Source organism: Glycine max, chromosome 1 (genome assembly GCF_000004515.6).
Source record: "Glycine max cultivar Williams 82 chromosome 1, Glycine_max_v4.0, whole genome shotgun sequence".
Lineage (NCBI taxonomy): Eukaryota > Viridiplantae > Streptophyta > Magnoliopsida > Fabales > Fabaceae > Glycine > Glycine max.
In genome coordinates, this window is record NC_016088.4 from 53,146,141 (window position 1) to 53,168,370 (window position 22,230).

The 22,230-nt window shown below is 31.5% G+C and overlaps 3 protein-coding genes across 4 annotated transcripts; all 3 read right to left on the reverse strand.

Annotated features, from left to right (window-relative positions):
- Positions 1 to 376: 376 nt before the first annotated feature.
- LOC112997784 (precursor of CEP7) lies at positions 377 to 881 on the reverse strand. Its single transcript, XM_026123803.2, has one exon. The coding sequence runs from the start codon at positions 787 to 789 to the stop codon at positions 526 to 528; it is 264 nt and encodes an 87-aa protein (XP_025979588.1). The 5' UTR covers positions 790 to 881; the 3' UTR covers positions 377 to 525.
- A 12,656-nt stretch (positions 882 to 13,537) lies between these two features.
- On the reverse strand, positions 13,538 to 13,822 carry LOC102663577 (precursor of CEP5). The gene has a single exon (XM_006574233.1). The coding sequence runs from the start codon at positions 13,820 to 13,822 to the stop codon at positions 13,538 to 13,540; it is 285 nt and encodes a 94-aa protein (XP_006574296.1).
- A 4,046-nt stretch (positions 13,823 to 17,868) lies between these two features.
- Positions 17,869 to 21,787, reverse strand: LOC100789437 (uncharacterized). Of its 2 annotated transcripts, none has more exons than XM_006573573.4 (6): positions 21,415 to 21,787; positions 20,337 to 20,569; positions 20,004 to 20,262; positions 19,072 to 19,251; positions 18,837 to 18,992; positions 17,869 to 18,348 (listed from the first exon to the last, which is right to left on the reverse strand). In XM_006573573.4, exons 1-6 carry the CDS (start codon positions 21,442 to 21,444, stop codon positions 18,184 to 18,186), a joined length of 1,023 nt encoding a protein of 340 aa, XP_006573636.1. In that variant the 5' UTR covers positions 21,445 to 21,787; the 3' UTR covers positions 17,869 to 18,183. The 2 variants fall into 2 exon arrangements, with proteins under 2 accessions (XP_006573636.1, XP_003517291.1); XM_003517243.5 differs by having other exon boundaries at positions 17,869 to 18,351; positions 21,415 to 21,786.
- Between the last annotated feature and the right edge of the window lie 443 nt (positions 21,788 to 22,230).

The window sequence follows — 22,230 nt, forward strand, 5'->3', positions numbered from 1 at the left end:
TAAATTCAGCGGTTACTTTTCATTAGAAAAAAAAGTGTCGTGGTTATTCTAGATTAATAAGGGAGATTAAATGGTTCCAACATTTTTTTTTCTTTCATATTTGTCAACCAATGAATATGTATTAGAAGATTGAACTTGAGAATTTTCAAAGAATACAATCGTACTAATTATTTGCACAAAGCGAATAAATAAAAGCTAGATATCGAAAGAGATATATAAAAAGCTAGAAAGACGTGATGTTTTTGTGGAACATAATTAAGAATCACATGTTATTATCAATTTGGATCTTCTTCAGCAGCTGCATGGAGAAACACAAATATTTTTATGAGTCCCACTTGACAGAAAGCTTATTACAAACTGTGCTAATACACGCATGCATAATAAGAACCTAAACTTAAAACAGATATATGGATTGCCGCGACCACAAAATATTCCTAACACTAACATTGAAATGAAATAGCATTATAATAAGGATAGCAACACAGATATAATTAAGAGCACTTGCATTTGCATGTTACTTATTGATTAGTTGTTAACAGAATGGCCAACACCAGGGCTATGGCCGGGAGTTGTGGGTCGAAAAGCTTCAACAAATCCATTCAAACTTTTAGCAATAGTCTCTAACTGGCTAGGTTTTGCAACAGCACCTTTTGTGGTGCTCATTGCCCTGACGGAGACGGATTTTGGTGACTTAGTGGTTGCTTTCAAACCCCTTCCTTCTATGCAAAGTAGTTCACATGATAGGAACAATAGCACCAAAAGCAAGCAAGTGCGAGTGAAATGTGCCATGGTTAAACTCAAAGGTTCAAATGGGGAGGATGAGAAAGTAAAGAATATTGAAGGCTAAAGAAGGTGGTGTTTGGGGAGAAGAAATTGCAGGAGAAGATTGATATATGAATGAACACTACTTCAGTGGCATTTAATATTTATAGGCCATGAAAAGGGGAAAGCATGTGCTCCAAACACTGAGGGAAGACTAAAAAAAAATGAAGAGCCAAGAATCAAACTAGGGAAGATTCCATTGCCATACATATTCGTGACTTCAACTGTAAATAAATAATAGTCTGGGGGAAAAGAACGAATAAACAACACCAAAAAGTGAAGTAACTTGGTTGTTGGGTAAAAGGAAAGGAGTTATGGGCCACAAGTTTTTCTGCTCATGCAACTTTTACAACTTTTAATGTTTAAAGCAAAGTTAAGAGTAAAAGGTAATTAAGTACACCATGGACGTTTCTTGGGAGAGATCAGAAATACCTTCAAGTTTAAAATGCCGATTCCATTTGCTTATTTCTTTTCTGCTGACAGGGAGAAGTGGAAAGGGATTTTGTATCTATAAGGTTGATATATGTTTAATGGAGAGTAGACATTTTAACAAAAAAAGCATATGTTCGACCATTATTTGTGCTTACACTATAGAATGGCCAGGTAATATATGAAGAATAACAAATATGCACCATTCTTTACGTTAGCGTTTACTGTAAGTGATTAACTGCATGCCTTGTGGTTCATTTATTTCAAGATCAGGAGAAACATATGTATCTAGAGTCTACCTAGCTATAATCACCTATCAGCTAGATTTGGTTCTACAGTAAATTTTGCTCTAGCTATTTTGCAATCTGGACCCATCAGGATGAAATTCCAGCGAGTTTGACGTCTATATGTACCAGTAGTGCATGTATGATACATAACACACTATAGGTGGATAAAAAATAAATAAGCCTCTCTCTCTTTTTATAGGCACATTATTTTGCTTTATAGTTAATACGTTAAAAGAATAGATTTACAAACACTTTAAGATTTCGAGAGTTTATATTTAGTTGTAAAACTGAAGAAAATTTCTTAATTAGGGTATTGGTTATTGTCCTGGACCCATCCTAGTCCTGTCACGTAGTTTGTAACTCACAGTAATTACTAAGAATATATTTGATCTGCAGTACAAAATTAGGGAGACAAAAATAATTTTGTCAATGGATCATGATTTTTATTTTTATATTTATTTTATTTTTTATCGATTAAAGTTACATTGAAATGTGGATTACAATATTTTAATTATAAACTAAATATACACTAAACTATTTTTTATGTTATTTTGTCATTATATAAGACATTTTATGCCTATGGATACATTTATAAAGCTTTATTACTCATCTCACATATTTATTGACTTGGATATTGGAATGTCAGTATAGGTCTTTGGAAATTTCGTTGTTTGCGAGAGATCGCTGAATAGTGTCGCGTGTCTACCGCATAGGGAGGTACCGAAATTCCCCCAACAATTATATATAATTATATTTATTCTCTGCCATTGTACAGAGAAGATGTCTTTTGTTCTCTAGGGCCTCGTTTCAGTTTAAGCTTAAAAATCAAGTACAAAATTAATAATATATGGACAGCAGCAGAATCTGCGCAGTTAAATATAACTGCAAAGGAAGGTTTGTTTGTGATACAAAGTTGCATTGTGTCTCAACCGCAACTATGCTGAGACTGTCTAAAGAACAGAAATGCACATGGTGTGAAGCTTGACACTTGTGAGCTCCTGCAAATTGTCGTTCTTTCGAATCCTTTTGTCCTTGGAAACATAGCCGCCCTTTTTTGAAGCGCGGATGAAGTTGTTAAGAGCTATGCAATAAATTAAACGATCAGAACAATATTTAAACCAATCAATAAGGAATCTAGCTTACACCATAGGCCAAACAGGATCCAGTCTCAATTTTGCGGCTGGTCAAAATTACCACAATAACCCATAAATTTGATGTAACCTATAGTGTTTTTTTATATATAAGAATAAAAAATACGTATTCAAAAATTTATAACAACTCGATCTCACCCATCTTATTTTATTAACTGAATCTAACCTATAAAAGAAAAAGAACGATTGCTAAGTATAATAATCTCATTATTTATTTTGAAAAACTTTCACTTTATAATAAAACATAAGTTATTAACAAAATTTATTTAAGGGTTCAGGATCTCATTCATCCGGTAAAAGTGAAGTGCTACTAGAGAGAACCCGTTCCCATAAATTTATAAGATATTCATATAAATCTTTCTATGAGAAAGTATATTGAATAAAAAACAAATACTTTATATGCTCAGTTTTATAGAATAGAAAGAAATAATATAATGGATGAACACAAAAAAGGTAAACAAATAAAGTAAAAATTAAAGATGTTTGATTGAAGAGAAATAAAAAAAATAATATTAAGTAAATAAAAATGAGTGAGAAATAATACAATACATATATAAGTTCGGCTATTTTTATAAATGTTTCCGCAATTCTGCTCTCTTTCTCTCGTAAGTCAATGGCAAACCTATATATATAGAGTTAGATAGATAAAGAGAGTATTCACTTATTTTTAAAGTAATTCTTTTAGATTTTTTATTTTTTTTATTTTTACCGTTGATTTTTTTAAAATCTAATGATTATAATAAATAATTAATTTTAACTATTAAACCTCAAGAAAATAAATAATAAAAATGAGAAATAATTCTAAAATAATTATTCTTTGGAAAAAGTCGATTCCTCCTCGTATATATATAAAATATTTTATGCTAACAACATTTAAAAATTAAACTCCTAAAGAAATGGTTTTTGGAAACATGATTGAGTTCAAGTGGGTAGCCTTTCAAATGATACCATGAAAATATATAAATGCAAGCACTCGAGATTTACACTTCCTAATAATATTAATTGAGGATATTGCATGTACACAATAGTTACCAAATAATGACCATGAAAATAAATATTGTAATTTTTTAGTTTGTACACTTTTCAAATAAAGTAATATATAAATGCCTGCCATTTTTTTACCGTCGGATTAATGTCTATTATTTTGCTAGCCAATCGAACTAAACGATGATTTATTGTCTTTTCCATATATATATATAAACAGAAAACATGAATGAAGTTATTAGTGGTCTAATTTAATTTATACTATGTTTTTTAAATGATATAATTTCAGCAGACACAAAAACATGAAGGACTCTGTGGAATGTGGATGCAATTAGTAGAGAAAGAAAAATAAACAAAAGAACCGTCTTTTTCTGCAAAAAAGAGTTCAACAACATGAAGTACAAAATGATTTCACACCATTGTGTGAAACCAACGTTACAACATTTTTTTTGTCAGCAAACAAAAGTTATTAAAAAAGAGGATAGTGAGTACAAGGAGTACCTACCCTTAACATAAAGTATGATGAAGCCCCCAAACTAAGTAAAAATCCTCTCTCCCAATAAATCCATCAAAAGGCCCTGTAACCACATATAATTCTCTACTAACCAACGTTACAGCGTGATACTCAAAGAGAAAACAAGTGGGTTCATTTCCTTTTCCTATTTTTGGATGCAAATGTTGGTCATTATTTTGATCCCTTCTTCAACTGTACAAACAACTAGAGAAAGCTTTGTTTTTTTATTAGCCTTTTTTTTGTTCATAGGGTGGATGGATTCAATTTCATATTTTGTTGCGCTTTTTTTTTTTTGTCGTGGTTATGATTCTTTTTGTTGTTGTTTTTTTTTTGTTTAATTTGTTTACTTCATTATGAAGCTCAATTATTATAAGGAGAAGCCTAGATTGATTATCATGGGTTTAGGAATTGAGATTAAGTTGGAGGGGCCTCTGATTGTGTTTATGGTGGAGTATAGATGATGATCAAATTTACTAAATTTTAATTGTTTCATTTTTATTTATTGATTATGGTCTCTCATGCTTAATTGCTACTTGCAAATGTCTTTGAATATTGACTAATTTACCCCTGAATGTAATCAATTTATTAGTTTTCATGCTTATTAGATCATCAAAAACTTAAGAACTTTTACAAAAAATTCAAAACCTAAACATTTTAGATAATTGACCACGTTTCTAATTTCTTATCTTTTTATATATACGCACACGCCACACTTGATTCTTCTTCATTCTTTTAACTCCGGGTGCCTTTTGAATTGATCAAAGCTGTAACCTTTTGTTTTAGATAAATCCTAAATGTTCTTTCCAAATTCCACCACTTTGATCTCTTTCCCGATTATTGACCACTGAATCATTGTTTTTGATTTCATCCTAATTATTTTATTTTTATTAAATTATTGGGCTTAATTTTGATTTCCTCCACCTGATCAGTGCATAAAAGGAAACTTTGATGCTTATTTGAAAGATAAGAATGGAAATGGTTTTGGGGTGGTCTTTGGGGACTCATCAGACAATGTATTGGCTGCAGCTACTGATTGTTTACCCACTCTCTATCAACCTGCAATTGTTGCTGAAGTTCTTTGTTTCGGATGGGCTCTGCATATGTTGCGTCTCAAATGGACTTCCAAAGTGTGATTTTTGAAACGGGACAACCTACAGATATATAAGGCCTGGAATCAAAATACTGGTGCTTCTCCTCGCAATTATTTTCGAAGTCTGTTAGAAGACTGCAGATCCAAAATGCCATACTTCTCAACATGTGAGCTGCAATTCACAAAGAGAGCTGGTAACATGGCATCTGATGATCTAGGTGCATTTTCATTTTTTATTTTTATTTTCAAAAGATTGAAATTCTGAAAATATATTTAGTTTGACTTCTTATTTTTTATTTTTAAAAATAAAAATCCTGAAAATATATTTTCAAACAAAAATGTATTTTTAGATTTACTTAAAATTATATTTTTTTATCACAGTATTCTCATTTCACCTAAAATGAAATTCCTAATCTTAACTAAAAAATGAAATTTTATATTATTTTCAGTTTTTGATTTGTTTGAAAAAATATTTTTACTGAAAATGAAAACAGAAATTCAACTAAATACATTTTTATCATTATTTTCTATATTTTTAGTGAAAATAAAAATAGAAAACAACCCAATCAAATATCCATTAACCAACCTTGCTGTTTCATTTAAGGAAATGTTTTGGTTGGAGGACTATTCCCACCAAATCAGTGCTTCGATCTATTTTATCTGATGTAAATAACATTCATTCAGATTGAATATATATAATACAGCTTTTCCCTTCAATTTTCTTGCCCGTTCAGTTGGTGTTGGATATGATGGGAGAGGAGTACTTGCGCAAGAGCGTTCGATCCGAGACCCTGGCTTGGATCAACAAAATTATCCACTTCCTCACACAGCCACACCTTTCTCCTTCTTAATCTATGCGCACTTCGTTAATTTTTGGTTTGAGATTAACGTAGAAATGCATGTTGATAATCTCAGAGTATTTGGATAAAGTTTTTCATAAGTAATTATTCCAAACACATCCTGAAACTATGCGCATCTTTAACTTTTAAATGTCTTCTATTTTCACCCTTACAAGTGGAAGAAAGGAATCACTCTCTAATTTTATCTCTTTTGAGTAATTATAGAGATGTATGGAAAGCTATAAGAAGATAAAATAAAGATTAAATAAAAATGAAAAAGTAAAAGCAATTATAATATGCAGTTAAAGGGTAAAATAGGTAAAAAGAAAACTAGAAACCAAAATCAAATAATATTGACCTTTTTATCCTTATTATAGACTATGCATGTTATTCTTCAAATTTTAATTTGATAAAATCATTTATATTAGATGATCTCCGATTATATAATTACCGTAATCTTTATTATATTACTTTGGATTTTCAAGAGCCCCTTGTAATTTTATTTTAATTTTACACTCATTCAAGCTTCCTAGCTTACAGTCATGTAATTTTTTTTTTATATACAGTCATGTAATTAATACGCCTCAAAAAGATAATTATATATCAAAACTAAGAAGATAATAAGTCGTCAAGCCGGATAAATCCATTAATTTATATAAACAACGTCACCGTTTTTATTTTGCAATTAACATTACACAAACTTTGAAGCCAAACACATGCGGCATGCATGGTCTGGTGCAGAACAAAAGAAACTGAGGAAATCATTATCTTACACGTAAAGACATGCCAAGGAAGTCTACAAGACCTATGCAAATTCTTAATTACTAATTTACATAATTAACGTAGAACTAAGTTGCACAACCGAAAAATAACACAACTAATTAATTGTTGATAATGCGCACACCTTACTAATTAATTCCTCTTGTTTTGACGAGGATGGCCAACACCAGGGCTGTGACCTGGGTCTGTGGGTTTGAAATCGTTTTCAAATGATCCTTCGGCCACGGAAGTTTTAACATCTGGACTATGAACTAATGCCCCCATCACTTTCATAACTTTATCTTCTTCAAATTTTTTGTGACCAACACCAGGACTGTTTCCTGGTGTTGTGGGTCGAAAGGCATTTGCATGGTCTGCACCTGAATCTCCAGAGTCGACATCAGAAAATTTGAATTTTGGGACAATTGGTGCTTCAATTACTTTAATGCTGGTTCTGCTTAGTGGAGCAAGTATAGGGTTTGTGTTTAGCGAGGAATGTTGATTCAATGGTTTTATCTGCCTCCCATGAGCGAAAAGAGAACCATGGCAGGCAAATAGTGCAACAAAAATAGTAAAATATTTGTGCATAGTCTGAAACTCATCCATGATCAGATTATTAGAGAATTGAAGCAAGAAAGTAATGGAGGGGCTTTTTGGTTAGTGAGGCTAATGCGAATTGAAATGATATGATGACAAGCTCAGGAATATTCAGGTATTTATAATGTTTTCATCCTAATGACCACCGTTAATTATGGTCTTGCTTCATCAAGATCAAGTATATACGTGGAATGCCTGTATAACTGTACATGAGCACAAAGGTTTACTTCAATACTTTTTTAAAACAAAATTTTAAGGATAAAATTTATTTTTATTTCTTTATACTTTTAACTATATTTAATTTGATATTTTATTTTTTAAAAAGTTTAATTAGTTCTTTATATTTTTAAGTTGAGTCAAAATAGTCCTTTTCAAATACTGATTTTTTTATTTTGATACACAATTTTAAATTCTTATTTTGTTGATTCCAAATGAAAAATTTATTTCATTAGACTTACATGAAAATTATAAAATTTGACTGATGTTGAAACAAAAGGGATCATAAATATGATTTACAAAGTTATAAAAATGAATCTCAAGAATACTTCAAAATGAATATGATTTTTTTAAATTTTTTTATTTGTTTGTTGTATTCACTTTTCATGTGATTTTTATCATGTAATTTTTATCATGTTTATGTTTCTTTTGGGTTTAAACATCAAGTAGGTTTTATAATTTCATATATATAATCTATTAAGGAAGTCTCACATATTGAATCAGTATAAAAAAATATTGTATCTCAAAATCAAAATAATCATTATTCTAATATTTTATATGATATTTTGAAGCTTTTTGTTATTAATATATTGGAAAAAAATATTTAATGTTTAAATATTTAAATTTAAGCAATTTCTTACTTAATAATTCGTAGAAACAATATTAGGACTAATTGGAATTATTACTAAAAAAATTATTGTTCTTGACAAGTCTTTTAAAATATTTGGAATTAATATAATATCAAAAAACTTATCAAATAAAAATATTTTACTAAATAATATTATAAAAAATGAACCTGCCATTAGTGCATTGTTAAATAACAGAGAAAAATATATATACTTGATACAAAGTATAATATTTAATATTAAAAGTAAAAAGTTTTGATTCAAATATTTTATTTTTAAAATTCTTAAGATTCAATTCGTACACAAGTTAAGATACTAGTGATAAATACTCAAAGTTACTGATGTAGTTTTATTTTCATTAATATCATGACTATACTAAATAATTGAAAAATTCTTTTAAAAAGTATTTTGAGATTGCTGTGTTATGTTATTGGTTTTACTACAAAAAATGGACCAAAGTCCACTTGTGCTGCGTGAGACTCGTAATTCGACAAGCCATCATTTGGTGCATCCAATTTGATTCAAGATGAATTTGTCGAATTGTCGTCAACATCGAGCGTCACAGCTTCCACATCTTTTTCAAAGCCATTTATGAAGTAATTGCAGAGGAAAATTTGTATTGCATTATATAATATCTCTATAATATCTTCATAGGATGTAGTTTGTGAGCGTATATATACAAATTAAGGATTAACAAGTGAGATAACAGTAACACTGTAGATATTTTAAAGGCTTAAATATATTTTATCTCCTTAAACACTGGTTAACATTAATTGGATTTAGGACACAAAAGGATTTAGTTAAATTTTTTTTTAAAATGATCTCGTCTCACTTGCTTCCCCATTATATTTTCTCTCTTCTTACACTTGGTCTTTCTCCCAGCCTGCTCTCTAGCAATCTCTCTTTTTGCGCTCTTGCTAATATTTTTTAAAATTAATTAAAATAATAGACTATCGAATAACTTTTATTTCATTTTTAATTAAAACTCTTATTTTAATTTTTTGCTTTACAATAACTTTTAAACTAAAAAAGGCTTAGTCAAACCTAACCTAAATGTGTCATTGTGTGCATTTTCTGACATAGAATAATTACTTTTACACTTTTCGTCTTATTATTTCTATTTATTAATATAGCGTCTATAGCTATTATTAATTTGTTTATGAACATATAATATAAACCGAACCATACGTTGAATTCTTGTGTCTGTGGTTGGATTTGTTTTCTTTTGCTGCTTTTGAGCCCACCATATTACGACACTTTAAGTATTTGATGGTTGCGCGATTATGACAAAGTCCTAGAGTTGTTGTTTTTTCCTTCTTTGACAGATTGATTGGTACGAATTTGCGAGCTACGATATATATAAAGCAATAAAGAAAAGTTGGTTTACTCGCGCACCATTCAAAATGGACCCTGCAGAAACATGGGATCCTCTTGTTGCTTCTCTCCACTTAAAAGAGTTGTGTTCGTTAATTATACTATAAGTGAACTGTGAACGGCCTCTGTTCAATCTCAAAATCTTTTTTAATTCCCTCACAACTTCTTCAAGTGAAAAATCTTATGTGATCTATCAATAGGATATTCTCAATGTTTTAGAAAATATTCCGCGATTACAAATTTTGACCGCAAGCATCATGTTTTTATGCTTATTGCAACCGAAATTACAATCACATGAGTTATATTTGTCCACAATTTCTATTAATGTTAAGAATCGCAATTGCAACGGCTGGTTGCAATTTAAAATCTTAATTAGAAAGTCTGTAAGGTCACAAATATATATTTGTTTACGGAATGCTATGAGTTCTAATGGGTTGCATGATTGAGCTGCTGCAACTGTAAAGAAATGAAAAGATTCAAAAGCTAGCATTTTCCTATTTATTTTACACTTGCAACAAGATTTGATAGTACTAATTAAAATATGGTCTATTTGATTGGGAAATGCGTGTAGATTGGAAAGTGAGAGACCAAGATTTGGCATCAATAACCAAACCGCATGGTAGGCCCGAATCACAAATTTGGTGGTTGAGACATGAGATTGCATTTCTATATGTACCTGTTCTTCTGCACCACCGTCCAAAAGGACCAAACAAAACCCATTTCTGGCATTTCTTAGATGTAAATTAATAGCTGGGTGATCACTAGCCACAGACACACACACACATATACACTAGCTAGAAAGAAGCTAGCAAACCACCAGACTATATTTGCTACTTTAGAATATCCTTGACAATGGGCTTTAATTTATGTTATAACTCGATCCAAAATTTTAATCAAACTTATTCTAGAGGTACATTAATAAGACCAATACAAGTAACCCTGCTCGCTTAATCTCCCATGCTGATCATGAATTAATCCAACTCACTTCCATGAATGTCAATTCTCAAAATAACAATCACTTGGGGCAATTAATCCTATCTCACAATCACTACTATCAATCACACTGTAGTTACGTATGAAAAACATCTTCTGTTGCAAGCAAAAGCTTTTATATATTAAGAGAATATAAAACTTAAAATTACTAGCGAAAGGGATGGTCTACATGAGGGCCGACGTTTGACCAAGTTTAGTCATTATTAGGTATGATGATATGCATTTCCTTTTTTACTTTGAATATGCAATTTCTTCACTCATCATATCAGGCATGGAATCTTTACTTCTTTAGATTCTAATTAAAAAAGAAAGAATGTCAACGTACTATACCATCCTAGTGTGTAGGTTGCGAGAAGACTAACTTTGCTCAATTGCACGTATTAATTATGTTAATTAATAAGCAATATATTATTATTATTATTATTATTAACTTACAATATTATTTTGACCTAATTTATTTTGCCATAATTTAATATAAAAAAGAGTTATACATTAATAGTGTAAATTTTTTTATAATTTTATCCAATCATAACTAATAATATGTAATATATTTATTAATTTTTATGATAATTATTTAAAAGTAATATAAATAGTAAATTATAATTAAAAAATAATGTAAAAGTATTTTACACTTTATACTATTAGTCTATTTTCATTAAACTCTAATATTAATGGGTTAAGTTAAACCAAATGGATTTATATATACTCAAATTTATCAAACTTGTGAGTTGATATATACTCAAACTTATAATTTTTCATTTTTTTAAATTTAATTTAAATTTTAGTTTATTTATTTATGTTCAGGATCATACTAAGGAATAGAACTATTGTGTGATTTGAGTCGGCTTTAGCACGAACATGTACAGAACTTTTGCTCTATATGGGATGATACCAGTAAAGACTTAAACAATCGCAAATCAGTAAATGTAGAAGTATATTGAGTATAATGTATCATTGCGTATCTGATAGTAATTAACAAACAAGCTTATTTTAATTAAACTAGCTTATAAACTATTAGTCTTGGACTAACTTGTCAAACACAGAGCTAGCGTCAGTGATGACAATAATGAACATGCGTTAATTAATCAAATGAACCGTGCTGAAGAGGTATCAATGGTAGGCAGGCAAGTGATAAGCAACAAATTAGCTGGCTGCACAGTGACTGCCACTTACATTTGTCACCCAGCCGGTCATTTTGTTAATCGATTAACATATATAGCATTTCATAAGACAAAGTCGTTGATACCAATTAAGCTCAAGTCACTGCTCCACCCAGTTTTAGTGGGGATAATGAATCTTCCGAAAGGATGGCTCCTCGGATTGGGGAACTCGTAGTTTACCTATATATCTCGCAGACCGCATGCTCTGTTAATTAATTGGTTAGGGTTCAAGAAATTGTCAAAGAATATTATATTGTTTTTAAAAAGTACTATTTAAATCACATTAAGAATTCAATTTTTTTATCAATAAATATTAGTTGTTAATTTATTAATTTTTTCTAGTGATAGAAATTCAAACTCATGATCTATCTCTCCCTCATTTTTTCTTTATAACTTCAAGTTGATTATTTGATTTAAATAAGATTAGGTTACTTATATTGTTTTTCCATGCAATAAATACAAAGTCCCTTTATTTGTGCTTAAAAGAGTGATTTTAATTAAGAAGTTTAACTTAATTGATTAAATAATATTTATGAATTGTTATAAATTAATTGCATGACACATACTTGAGTTTTACTTTTAAACAAAAATTAATATTTTAACAAAACTAATATTTACCAATAAAAAAAACATCATGGACATTATTATGTTTGCATTAGAATTCCATGTTGGCATTTAATATTGGCATGTCATTTATTAATTTGTCACATCATCAATTAATTAATGATAATAAGTGTTGTTGAACTAATTAACAGTTGGATAAATTGAGTGAAAGTAGAAAATTAAAATGGTAAAATGTGAGAGAGAAAAGTCAATGACAAAATTTGTGAAATGATGAAATGTTAAATGATAAAATATATAATTAAGCTTAAAAAAAATGTTAGTCCAATGAACTGAAGCACCTATATGCCTTGCGGCAAAGCTTACTCAACGGGTCAAAACAAAATGAGTGAATTAAATAGTGAATTAAATATCCCAACCTAACTTAAGTAATAAAGTTTTTAAATAGACTTGTCCAAAAATGAACATCTTTAGATTTTGCTATTTACACCTCCTACTTTATTAAGTATAAAATTAAATAACAAAAATCCTATTTTTAGTGTATCTTTATTATTTTTTAAACTTTATTATTGCACTCTCCATCTTATTTTATTATTTTTTACCCTAATTTTATTCTCTATCTTCGTTATTCTTCAAATCCTAATTTTACACCACATTTATGGTATTCATAAAACCCTAATCATTTAATGAGTTAAAATAGAAAAATTAATAAAATAGTGTCTAACATTTTATTATCATAATATGGTTTATTTTATTGTTAATGAGTCAAAACTTTCTTATAAAAGAAACTATCATTTTTTAAAATTTTTTTTTTTTGAAAATCAACTAAACCAAACGTATGTACTAAATTAGACATTGGAAATTACTATTGCATTTGTCGGGTACATAATCCAAAACATTCATATATAATAAGCTGCGTGTGTCTGAAATCTAGAACCATGCTTCACAATCATAATCTCAAACTAATTAATCCACATACCCAGCAGAGATATTACGCACTACTGCCTTTTTTGTCTTGTATTTCCCTCCCTAGCTTTTCCTTGAATAAGAAGCGCATATACATATATATATATAGCGAAATTCCAACCTTAATTATCCAATAACTAAATTAATCTTGTAGCATTTATATTTAAATTTAGTTGTGAGCGGCATGTCCAACTCCGGGGCTGTGACCCGGTGCGGTGGGTCTAAAATTATCATTGTCACGACCTGGAACCGCCGCGGAGGGTGGCGTTGGTGGAGACACGTCAGCAACAAGCGCCGCTACATTTGTGGTTGAAATGCCACTATGCATTTGGTATTGATGTTTGATGATTTCATGATCAGACTTTAGATACCTGCCCTCAATGGAGTGCAACCCTTGGCAGAAAATGATCAATGCAAGCAAAATCAAACACAAGAGGAACTTGTGTTGAGCCATATTTGGGAGGCTAATAATTAAGAAGCTGAAACAGTGTTGAACTAGTAGTAATTTTCTAATTAGCAAGCAAGTGGAAAGTTGCTTTGACACAATCGAACCCAATGGAGGCCTTTTATAGAACTCGAGCTAAGGAATAGTGCGTGGAGGGTCTGTAGTGTCATTTCCTAAGTAGTGGGCAGCCTTTGGGCTTTTTTTAATTTTTTGAGTTAGACTCTGATGAAAAAAGAAAGAGGACATTTCTTTAATAAAGATTAGGGAAATGAGAGGCACCCTGTTTCTCTCTATAAAAAAATAAAAGGAGCTGAGATAGATTAGAGGTTGAATAGCAAATGGAAGGGTGCAGTTAACTCTACAGAGAAACACAGGATGTTAAATAGAAGAAAAAAATGTGGAAAAACATGATAGTTACTTAATAAAAATAAGGGTAAAAGTATTTAATAAAAAAAAAATGAAAACATTGTAATAGTTATAAGTTCATGTTTTTTGAACTAGATAATCAAGTCCAATCCATACAAATGATTGACCCTGACCTAAAATGTAATGCCAACCTAAAAGTTCATGACAAAAATTGGGCTGAAGTCATTATATATATATATATATATATATATATATATATATATATATATATATATATATATATATATATATATATAGGTGATCCCAGTTGCAAAGCGAATTAAATGTACCATGAAACAAGGGACTGTATCTCGATCAAGAGTAAATTGAGAGCATAATAATACTCTTAAACAAGTCAAAATTGTCTAACAAAGGCTTTGGACCTGCACAATCCACCTTAATTAGCTCCTATCATAATATCTTTATTATAAGGTCATTGTCAGCCATATTATGTACGCATTGTTACTCTACTAAAAATTTTATAGACTCTACTATTGTAGTCCACTAGTCCCTTTACAATTACACAAACCATTTACACGTGTGTTTGGACTTGCATCCACTTCTACCAAAATCATGTCCAAATTAGTTTTGACGTAGAAGCTTCCGTCAGTAGCTTCTAATATTCATGTTCAATATATGCAAGTTTATCCCACTGGAATATAGATCCAAATATGCTATATATCACTAGCATCTACTGAGAACCACTGCATAAAATATATTGTAGAATTGAACTCGATCGGAATCAATATCAGACATCATACTTAGACTAAAATATAGTATTTTTAATTATTTATCATATCAATAACTAAACTATATTCTCTATTTTCTTCTTCACAAAACTCCACTTAATTTCAAACATATTTTTATTCCATTAGACAAGTGCGCCTGTGGTCTATATTCTATTCGAATACATATATTCATAGAACTCGCCGCTTTGCCTGTCATATGCATGCATCGTGCTAATGAAATGGTGGTTATACACTTTTGCACCGTCTAATTTATGGGTCAACAGAAATTTACATCACATGACTGGAAAAGGCAATTCTTCTTGGGTAGAAGAAGCCATTTTGTGACGATTGTTCAAGATTGAGATCATTAATGTATAGGGGACAAAAGCTGGAACATTGTACTTCAAGCAATTATAAATTTATAATTCAATGTGCTCAGGTATGGATTTACGCTGTCAGCTTTGTTACCTATAATAAAGTAGTAATAAAATGGCAAGTTGGTATGCTAGTGCCTGGTTCACTTCGGTATTGCCGTAGTATGGGAGAGTGTGTATCCTTGGAAAGCTCCAGTAAAAGAAAAATAAACAAAAGTTTTTTAAATTATAAAAAAATTAGTTAACACACCTTAACCTTAGCTGCTTCGCAGCTTTTGTGTGTCTCTCTTGTATAGGAGCTTTTCAGTATTGGAGAAGATATACTCTCAACGTGCTTGGAGAAGATATCTGTATCAAAAATATCTGTATAAAACTTATTCCTTTTTTAATAGAGTTATTGTTTTATAAAAAGACAAAATGGAACGCAAATTAATGGCTTTATTATTCAATTTCACTCTTAGTCATGGGTTCAATATATAATAAAAGTGACTAAGTATATTCTTCCTGATTTAATTAATGAGTTTTTGTGACGGGGCAAATGACTTTTTATGACAAAAACTATAAAAGGGTATTTGGTTATGTCATAAGCAATGGTGTTGTGTCTTCCATTGTAACTTTGTGTTTTCAAATTTCTTTAGAGGTATCCTTTTATTCAAATATATGAAATTATCGTTGAAACTCGACTTTTTACTTTCATTATCGTTGCATTGGTAGGTGTTTCAGTTTTCTTATCATTTAAGCCCTTGTAATGACCCCCCCCCCCCCCCAATTATTGAAAAGGGTAAACTGACTTTAGAGGCACCTGAAAAGGCAATTGAACCTTACCTTATAATGCACTACTCATAATTTAAATACATTATTATATTACTACTTTCCAATTAAATACAGAATCCGGCCAATGAGATAACAAACTTTTAAAAAAAAATACTTCCTTTTACATAATTTTTTATTTAAATTTAAAAGAGGTTAGTGTTAATTTTGTATGTAAATTCATAACTAACTATGAAATTTACATCAATGTGTAATTTTTGTATCAATATATTTTGTATTTTGATTTAATTTTTTTTACCTGCATGAAGATTAATTTACCATTTCTCCCTTCCGAGGACAGTGGATCTCCGTTAGGATTTCACTAGAGTCAGCTTTCCAACTAGCTGGCAACTGAATATTAAGGTGAATATTTTCCAGTGTCATGGTTAAAAAGAATTTTGCTGTGGTTGGTTGCAACTTGCAAGTAGCCTTGGCTGTTGCTGTTAGTGCAACTTCTTTTTACTATCGGCACATGCAATACTAAAGTTGTGGAGGCTACTTCTTCGTGAGCACAAGAGACTGCTTTGGCCCATTAACCCAACCCAGCAAAAACTGTTTGAATTGGGTCTAAATGTCTAATCATGTTCATTCGAATTGGATCACAATTATGTCTTATATATACTTGTTTGAATCAGAAGGTTCCGAACCAACATTAGGGCATTTTCACATTTATGCCTTTATAAATGTCAAATCCTGTTCATTAGCAAGTGTCATTGGGTGTTTAATACAATGTGTCTTTAGATTTATTTATCTTAAAATAATTATTTATTAAACTTTGGCATTACCAAACATAGACATGGTTCCCGTCAATGTAGAACTTATCGGTCTCAAAGCTCGACACCGCCTGATCTATTGTTGTGTTTTGTCATTTCTTATTGCGAGTAAGTCTATATATAAGAAAATGTCATTAAATCAGTTAGGCATATTAGAGGTTGACTGAAATATTTTAGGTAATTAATTGGCAAGAATTTAGGCTTGATGTGACCAAATAATTCTTAGCTTATGGTTTGATTGATGTCTGAGATTAGGATTTAGCTTTGCTGTATTTAGGCTCGTGTTTTTGTCATTGTTGTTTTAATTTAAGCAATAAAGTTAACCAGTGATAGGAGAGTTTTTTTCTTCCTTTCTTTGTGTGATCAATTGTGTTGCAACAAATTTACTCGTTGTCTAAAAGCGCAACAGATCCATGTAACCGTGTCAATGAAAGAATGGTACCACGTCACCAAAGTCACTGATCAAGTAGCAAGCGTAGTCATTTTCAAATGCTGACATATGTTCGAATGTCATTACTCATTAGTGTCGCTGCCTAATGAACTTTAGACAATTAGATTTTCTGAACTTTTTCTAGTAAAAAATAGTATCACGTGACGTCAGTAAGTATATCGAACTATGACGATATTGTTAACACCAAAATTAATTAACTTTTATCAGCCAAGCATATAATGTTAAGAAATTATTCTACAAAAATGTTTCTCATCTAGCACAAACCCTGATTGCCATTGGTATTTGCTTGCTCACCCCATAGAGGAGCCACCAAGATCGATGCTGAACTGTCTTGGAGGCCCATCACAGTGTAAAAAAACAAATCATAAGTTAAAAAGTACTGGATGCCCGTGACTAAGAGAAGCTAAATGCCTAAAACAATTAATACTTTGCCAACTTGCCATTTCATATTTGCTCAAGTATTATCTATCTATTGGGTTAAAATTGAACAAACAAACAAATCATTGAACACCGGTTTGAACAAAACAATGCTCGTCTTTACTTAAATCAATTAGTGGCAAAGCCATATACATGTTCACTAAAGAAAGGTAAAAAAAAAAGAAGAAAAAACAAAAAAAAATACTACAAAGAAACAAGAAGCATTCATTTATCAACGGTGTTAATTGATCACGAGGTGGTGACAAAAAAAGGCATCAGAACACTGAGGTAATGTTCCAGAACCAAAACCAAAACTTTTGAACCCTGAGGCTTTCCTGAGGGGGCAAAAGATCAGCAAAGTTGGCATGGTATTTACACCTTTCTCCAGCAGTTAGAATAGAAGAGATAACGACTAATAGTCAGCTTCAAGAAAACTCTCATAAATGGTTCCTTTCAGTGTCTTGTTAACGTCATCCCAGTTCTGAATGTGGTCTGACAATGGTCCTCTATGTATCTTAACGTGACGGCTCGTTAACTCCATCTGTGGCAATCCTAAAAACTCTTGCACGTCTTTTAGCTTCTGCGTGAAACACACAGTGAATCCCATAATATAATGAAAAGTGATAACTAGGAAGAAATAAAAGTGAATGCAAGAAGACAGGGTTGGACTAGGTTAAAATGTCAGCATTAACTTCACTAAAGGGGGTGCGTATTAGAGAGTAAAAGGCAGTTATAAGCGGTGATTGAGACTAGATAAAATGTATGTGTATAACAAATTATGGAGTTGTTAAAATCTCAGCAACTGACATTTTTTAATCAACACTTATAACTATATTCTCTGAAGTGTTACCCTTCACTTTAGGAGAGCTAAATCCATTAATAAAATTGAAGTTTCTTCCTTTGTTATCATATTTCGGGACAAGTATTCAGCTAAACTCAAATTCAGTACCTGTGAATCATATAGAAGTTATTACTGGCAGATTGTGATGGTATTACATTCAAAAGGATTTTTCTTTTTTTGCAACTTTTGGTAGAAGATTTAGGTATTTATGATGAGGTCCTTACAGTGTGATTTCTCATAAGATCCTCATAGTACACAATTATATGCCGAGTGCTGTTGAAGTATTCTAAAGCCTTAGCAGATCTCATCTCCATATCTTTCAAGTCATCCAGCAATGATGTAGAATTTATGATAGGCTTGTACTTCGAAAGAATCTCAGCCTAAAAGAAACCAAATAGGCAAATGTGAGCTTCATTCCATGACTATAACAGGAATCAAAGGAAAGATGGATGAAGAGACCTCTTCTGCAGAGTGTACATGAGCCTTGTGCGTTCCATTCAATAGCTTGGCATAACGATCATATGAATTGGCTAGCATTGATACCATCCTGCGTAGCAAGTTTCTCCGGAAAAGAAATATAATTGAAACACGTCTATGATTGAAATATTCTGCTATTTCCTTATGGTGCTCCACCAATCCCTGCATAATCCAGATGTCTTGGTTCTTTTATTACTTCAAGTCAAATCAAACACCAACAGAAACTAGATGGAAGTAACAGAGTGGCTATTAAAACTTGTCACTGCTATCAGATGTAATACTTGCGCTGTGAGTTTAACAGCTCAGATTACATTCATGTGAAACTGTGTAGCTCGTTTCTATTCAATGCTCACAACTGGCAGTCAGCAAATAGGGGTTATCTTTAACTTAAATTCTCCACCGCAGAAATACATGGAAGGGTTACTGGGAGTAAAATTAGAATGCAACCTAAACCAGTAATATATAAAATGCAACTATGCCTACTAAAAGAAATGGCATAAGCCATGTTTTTCTTCTTGAAATTTCTATAACAAAACCATTAAGGTCAAGAGAACTTCAACATACTAAGAGTTCAATTTGCAACCAATGCGTCAGTAAACCATGACATATTTTATGATTAGCAAGTGATATTAGAGTATAGATTTGAGGTCAATTGGGAATTACTTTTGAAGGATATTATGAAAAATCTAGACAATCCTTCAGGCCAGTACACGTTCAACCACAGAAACTAACACAATACAGCAGTATAAACCACAATCCCGTGACAGATAATTAGGAAAAGTTTGATAGCAGTCTCTTTAGCAACAAAAAAATCACAACTTTCCTAAGCCATTGGACAAGCATTAATATTAATGAATGTGTTGGTTTGTTGACAACAGTACACTACTCAGAAAACTAACAAAAAGCATGTGTACCTGATTAAGCATCCACTTCAAACCAGTTGCAGCAGAGCACTCATTCTTGGAAGCACTATTGAACCAGTCCAAATTGTAAACTTTATCTAAAGTCAGCAAAATTGAAGAAACATTTTGCCTTCTCTCTCTAACAGAAAATATCTCCCCATAGGAGCTTACATTAACGTGGCTATTCAAAAGGGTCTCAAACCACCCACTACCAGATCTCTGATTGGACAATATGGCAAAGAATAATACAGGATTATGAGCGCACTCGTTCCTGGCGAAGAACAAGACAATTAATGAGCACCTAATTAAAGTCAACTGATGAAGTTGACAGAAACTTCCCATTACCTGCTAAAGGATGAAGGTTTGGGATAATGTAGTAGGTGAGTATTCATTAGCTTCAATATACTCTGAGAATGGTTGTCAATGACTTTGAAGTCCATAAATGTAGTCCTAGCTTGGGTGCTTATCTGCTTTAGACATACAGAGAAGATAAAAACGCCACAAACCATCGAAAATATTATGACTGCCGTCCTTAACAACATTGGTGATCTCTTTGGAGGCTTCATAACAAGAATTTCCTGCAACCACATACGAGCAGAAATTTACTAGAATGTGAATGATGGGATAACTTAAAAGACTGTGAAGGGTGTTGAATAGTTAAATTTATGGAGCCTCCCCCTTCCCCAAATCCCAGAAGAACATAAATGGTAAAAGAAGCCCAGGATATTATCAAATTGGTGCTTAATCTGATACCAACTATGTGGATTTTTCTCCAAAACGAAAGATATTATTCTCGGCTTTAATAGGATATTAGTAATTTAAAGAAAATGACTAAAAACACAACAAAAGCGAAAAAAATTAAAGGCATAAAGCATCAGTCTTGGTGAGGCATGTACAAAAAAATTCCAGCGAGGCAAGTCCTTAACACAACATATGCGCACATTTGATAATACACATCAATCAGCATATACGATATAGAATAATGAGCACCCGAATTCAGATAATAACCCAGAAACGTGCAAAGGAGCTTAAAGTGTTCCTCATTTTTCCTTGGGGGTGCTAAAGTGTTCCTCTTTAAACCCATATATCAGTGTCAATATCTCTTTTACCGAATTCAAACAATTTTTCATCGAACCCGCGCGACTATTTCTTCTTCCCCTTATTCACTCAGAGTTAAAGCACCAGAATTTGAGGATAAAGTACCAACAAACACTCAAAATTAAATTTTAAAAAGAGATAGAGAAACCCCCAAATATGGTAGAAAGTTAAAACGTTTCAGCAAAACAGTACACATAGAAGCAGTTTAGCATAATTGGCAAATAAGGGAAGCAAGAGAAGAAGCACATTGTCTAACAGAGCAAAAAGTACAATACAGCTGGGTTTAACAGTAGAAAGGAGCAATAAGGAGCTAGAAAGGAAATACCTTGTAGAGGAAACACATGTCTTCTACCATTGTAGTTCTAGAGAGAGAAAGTGAAGAATGGAACAAGGTATGTGAGTTAGAAGTGAGAGAAAGGGGTCAGCTTTGGAGCTTGATTGCCTGAGAGCAAAACCCCAGATGGCATTCAAAGCCCTAAAGCCAACCCAATCCAGACGAACAACAACAACAACAACAAAAACAAAGGTTCCTTCAGCTCTTCACAGTTCCCTATGCTTATTGTCCCTGTTTCTTCTTCCTCTCTCTTTCTCCCAGAATACTACACTTTTTTTTATTAATCTTCTTCTTTCTTTCTTTTCTTTTCTTTTCTTTTACTATTCCGATTATGATAACGACGACGATGATTATCACTATTAACAAGTTTAAAAATAAAACAAATTTGCCGTGTGTATCGGTGGTTTGGTAAGTGAGGCCCACATGCAAGAGCTGAGGCGTGTGATACTGTGATGGAGGGAGAAAAGAAAAAAAGCTACTTGGACCAGACCTTTTGACTTTTGCTTGGTGACAATGATTTCTGTGCGAAACTTAGTTTTTTTATTTATTTTGGTTTTAGTATTAATTTAGTATTGGATTCTAATTTTGATTAGGATTTTGATCGAAACACTATAGTCTATTAAAAAAGTAATGGTTTTTATTGAGTAAATTTTGACAAGGTCTTAAATGTGATGATTTTCATGTTATTCTTTATAGGGTGTTACGTGGATAAGTGTTATTCTTAATTTAAAAGAGAAAATATTATAAATATTGGCATGTTCTACTTTAATATGAATTTTTTTTTTTCACATAGAGTTTGTAAAAAGT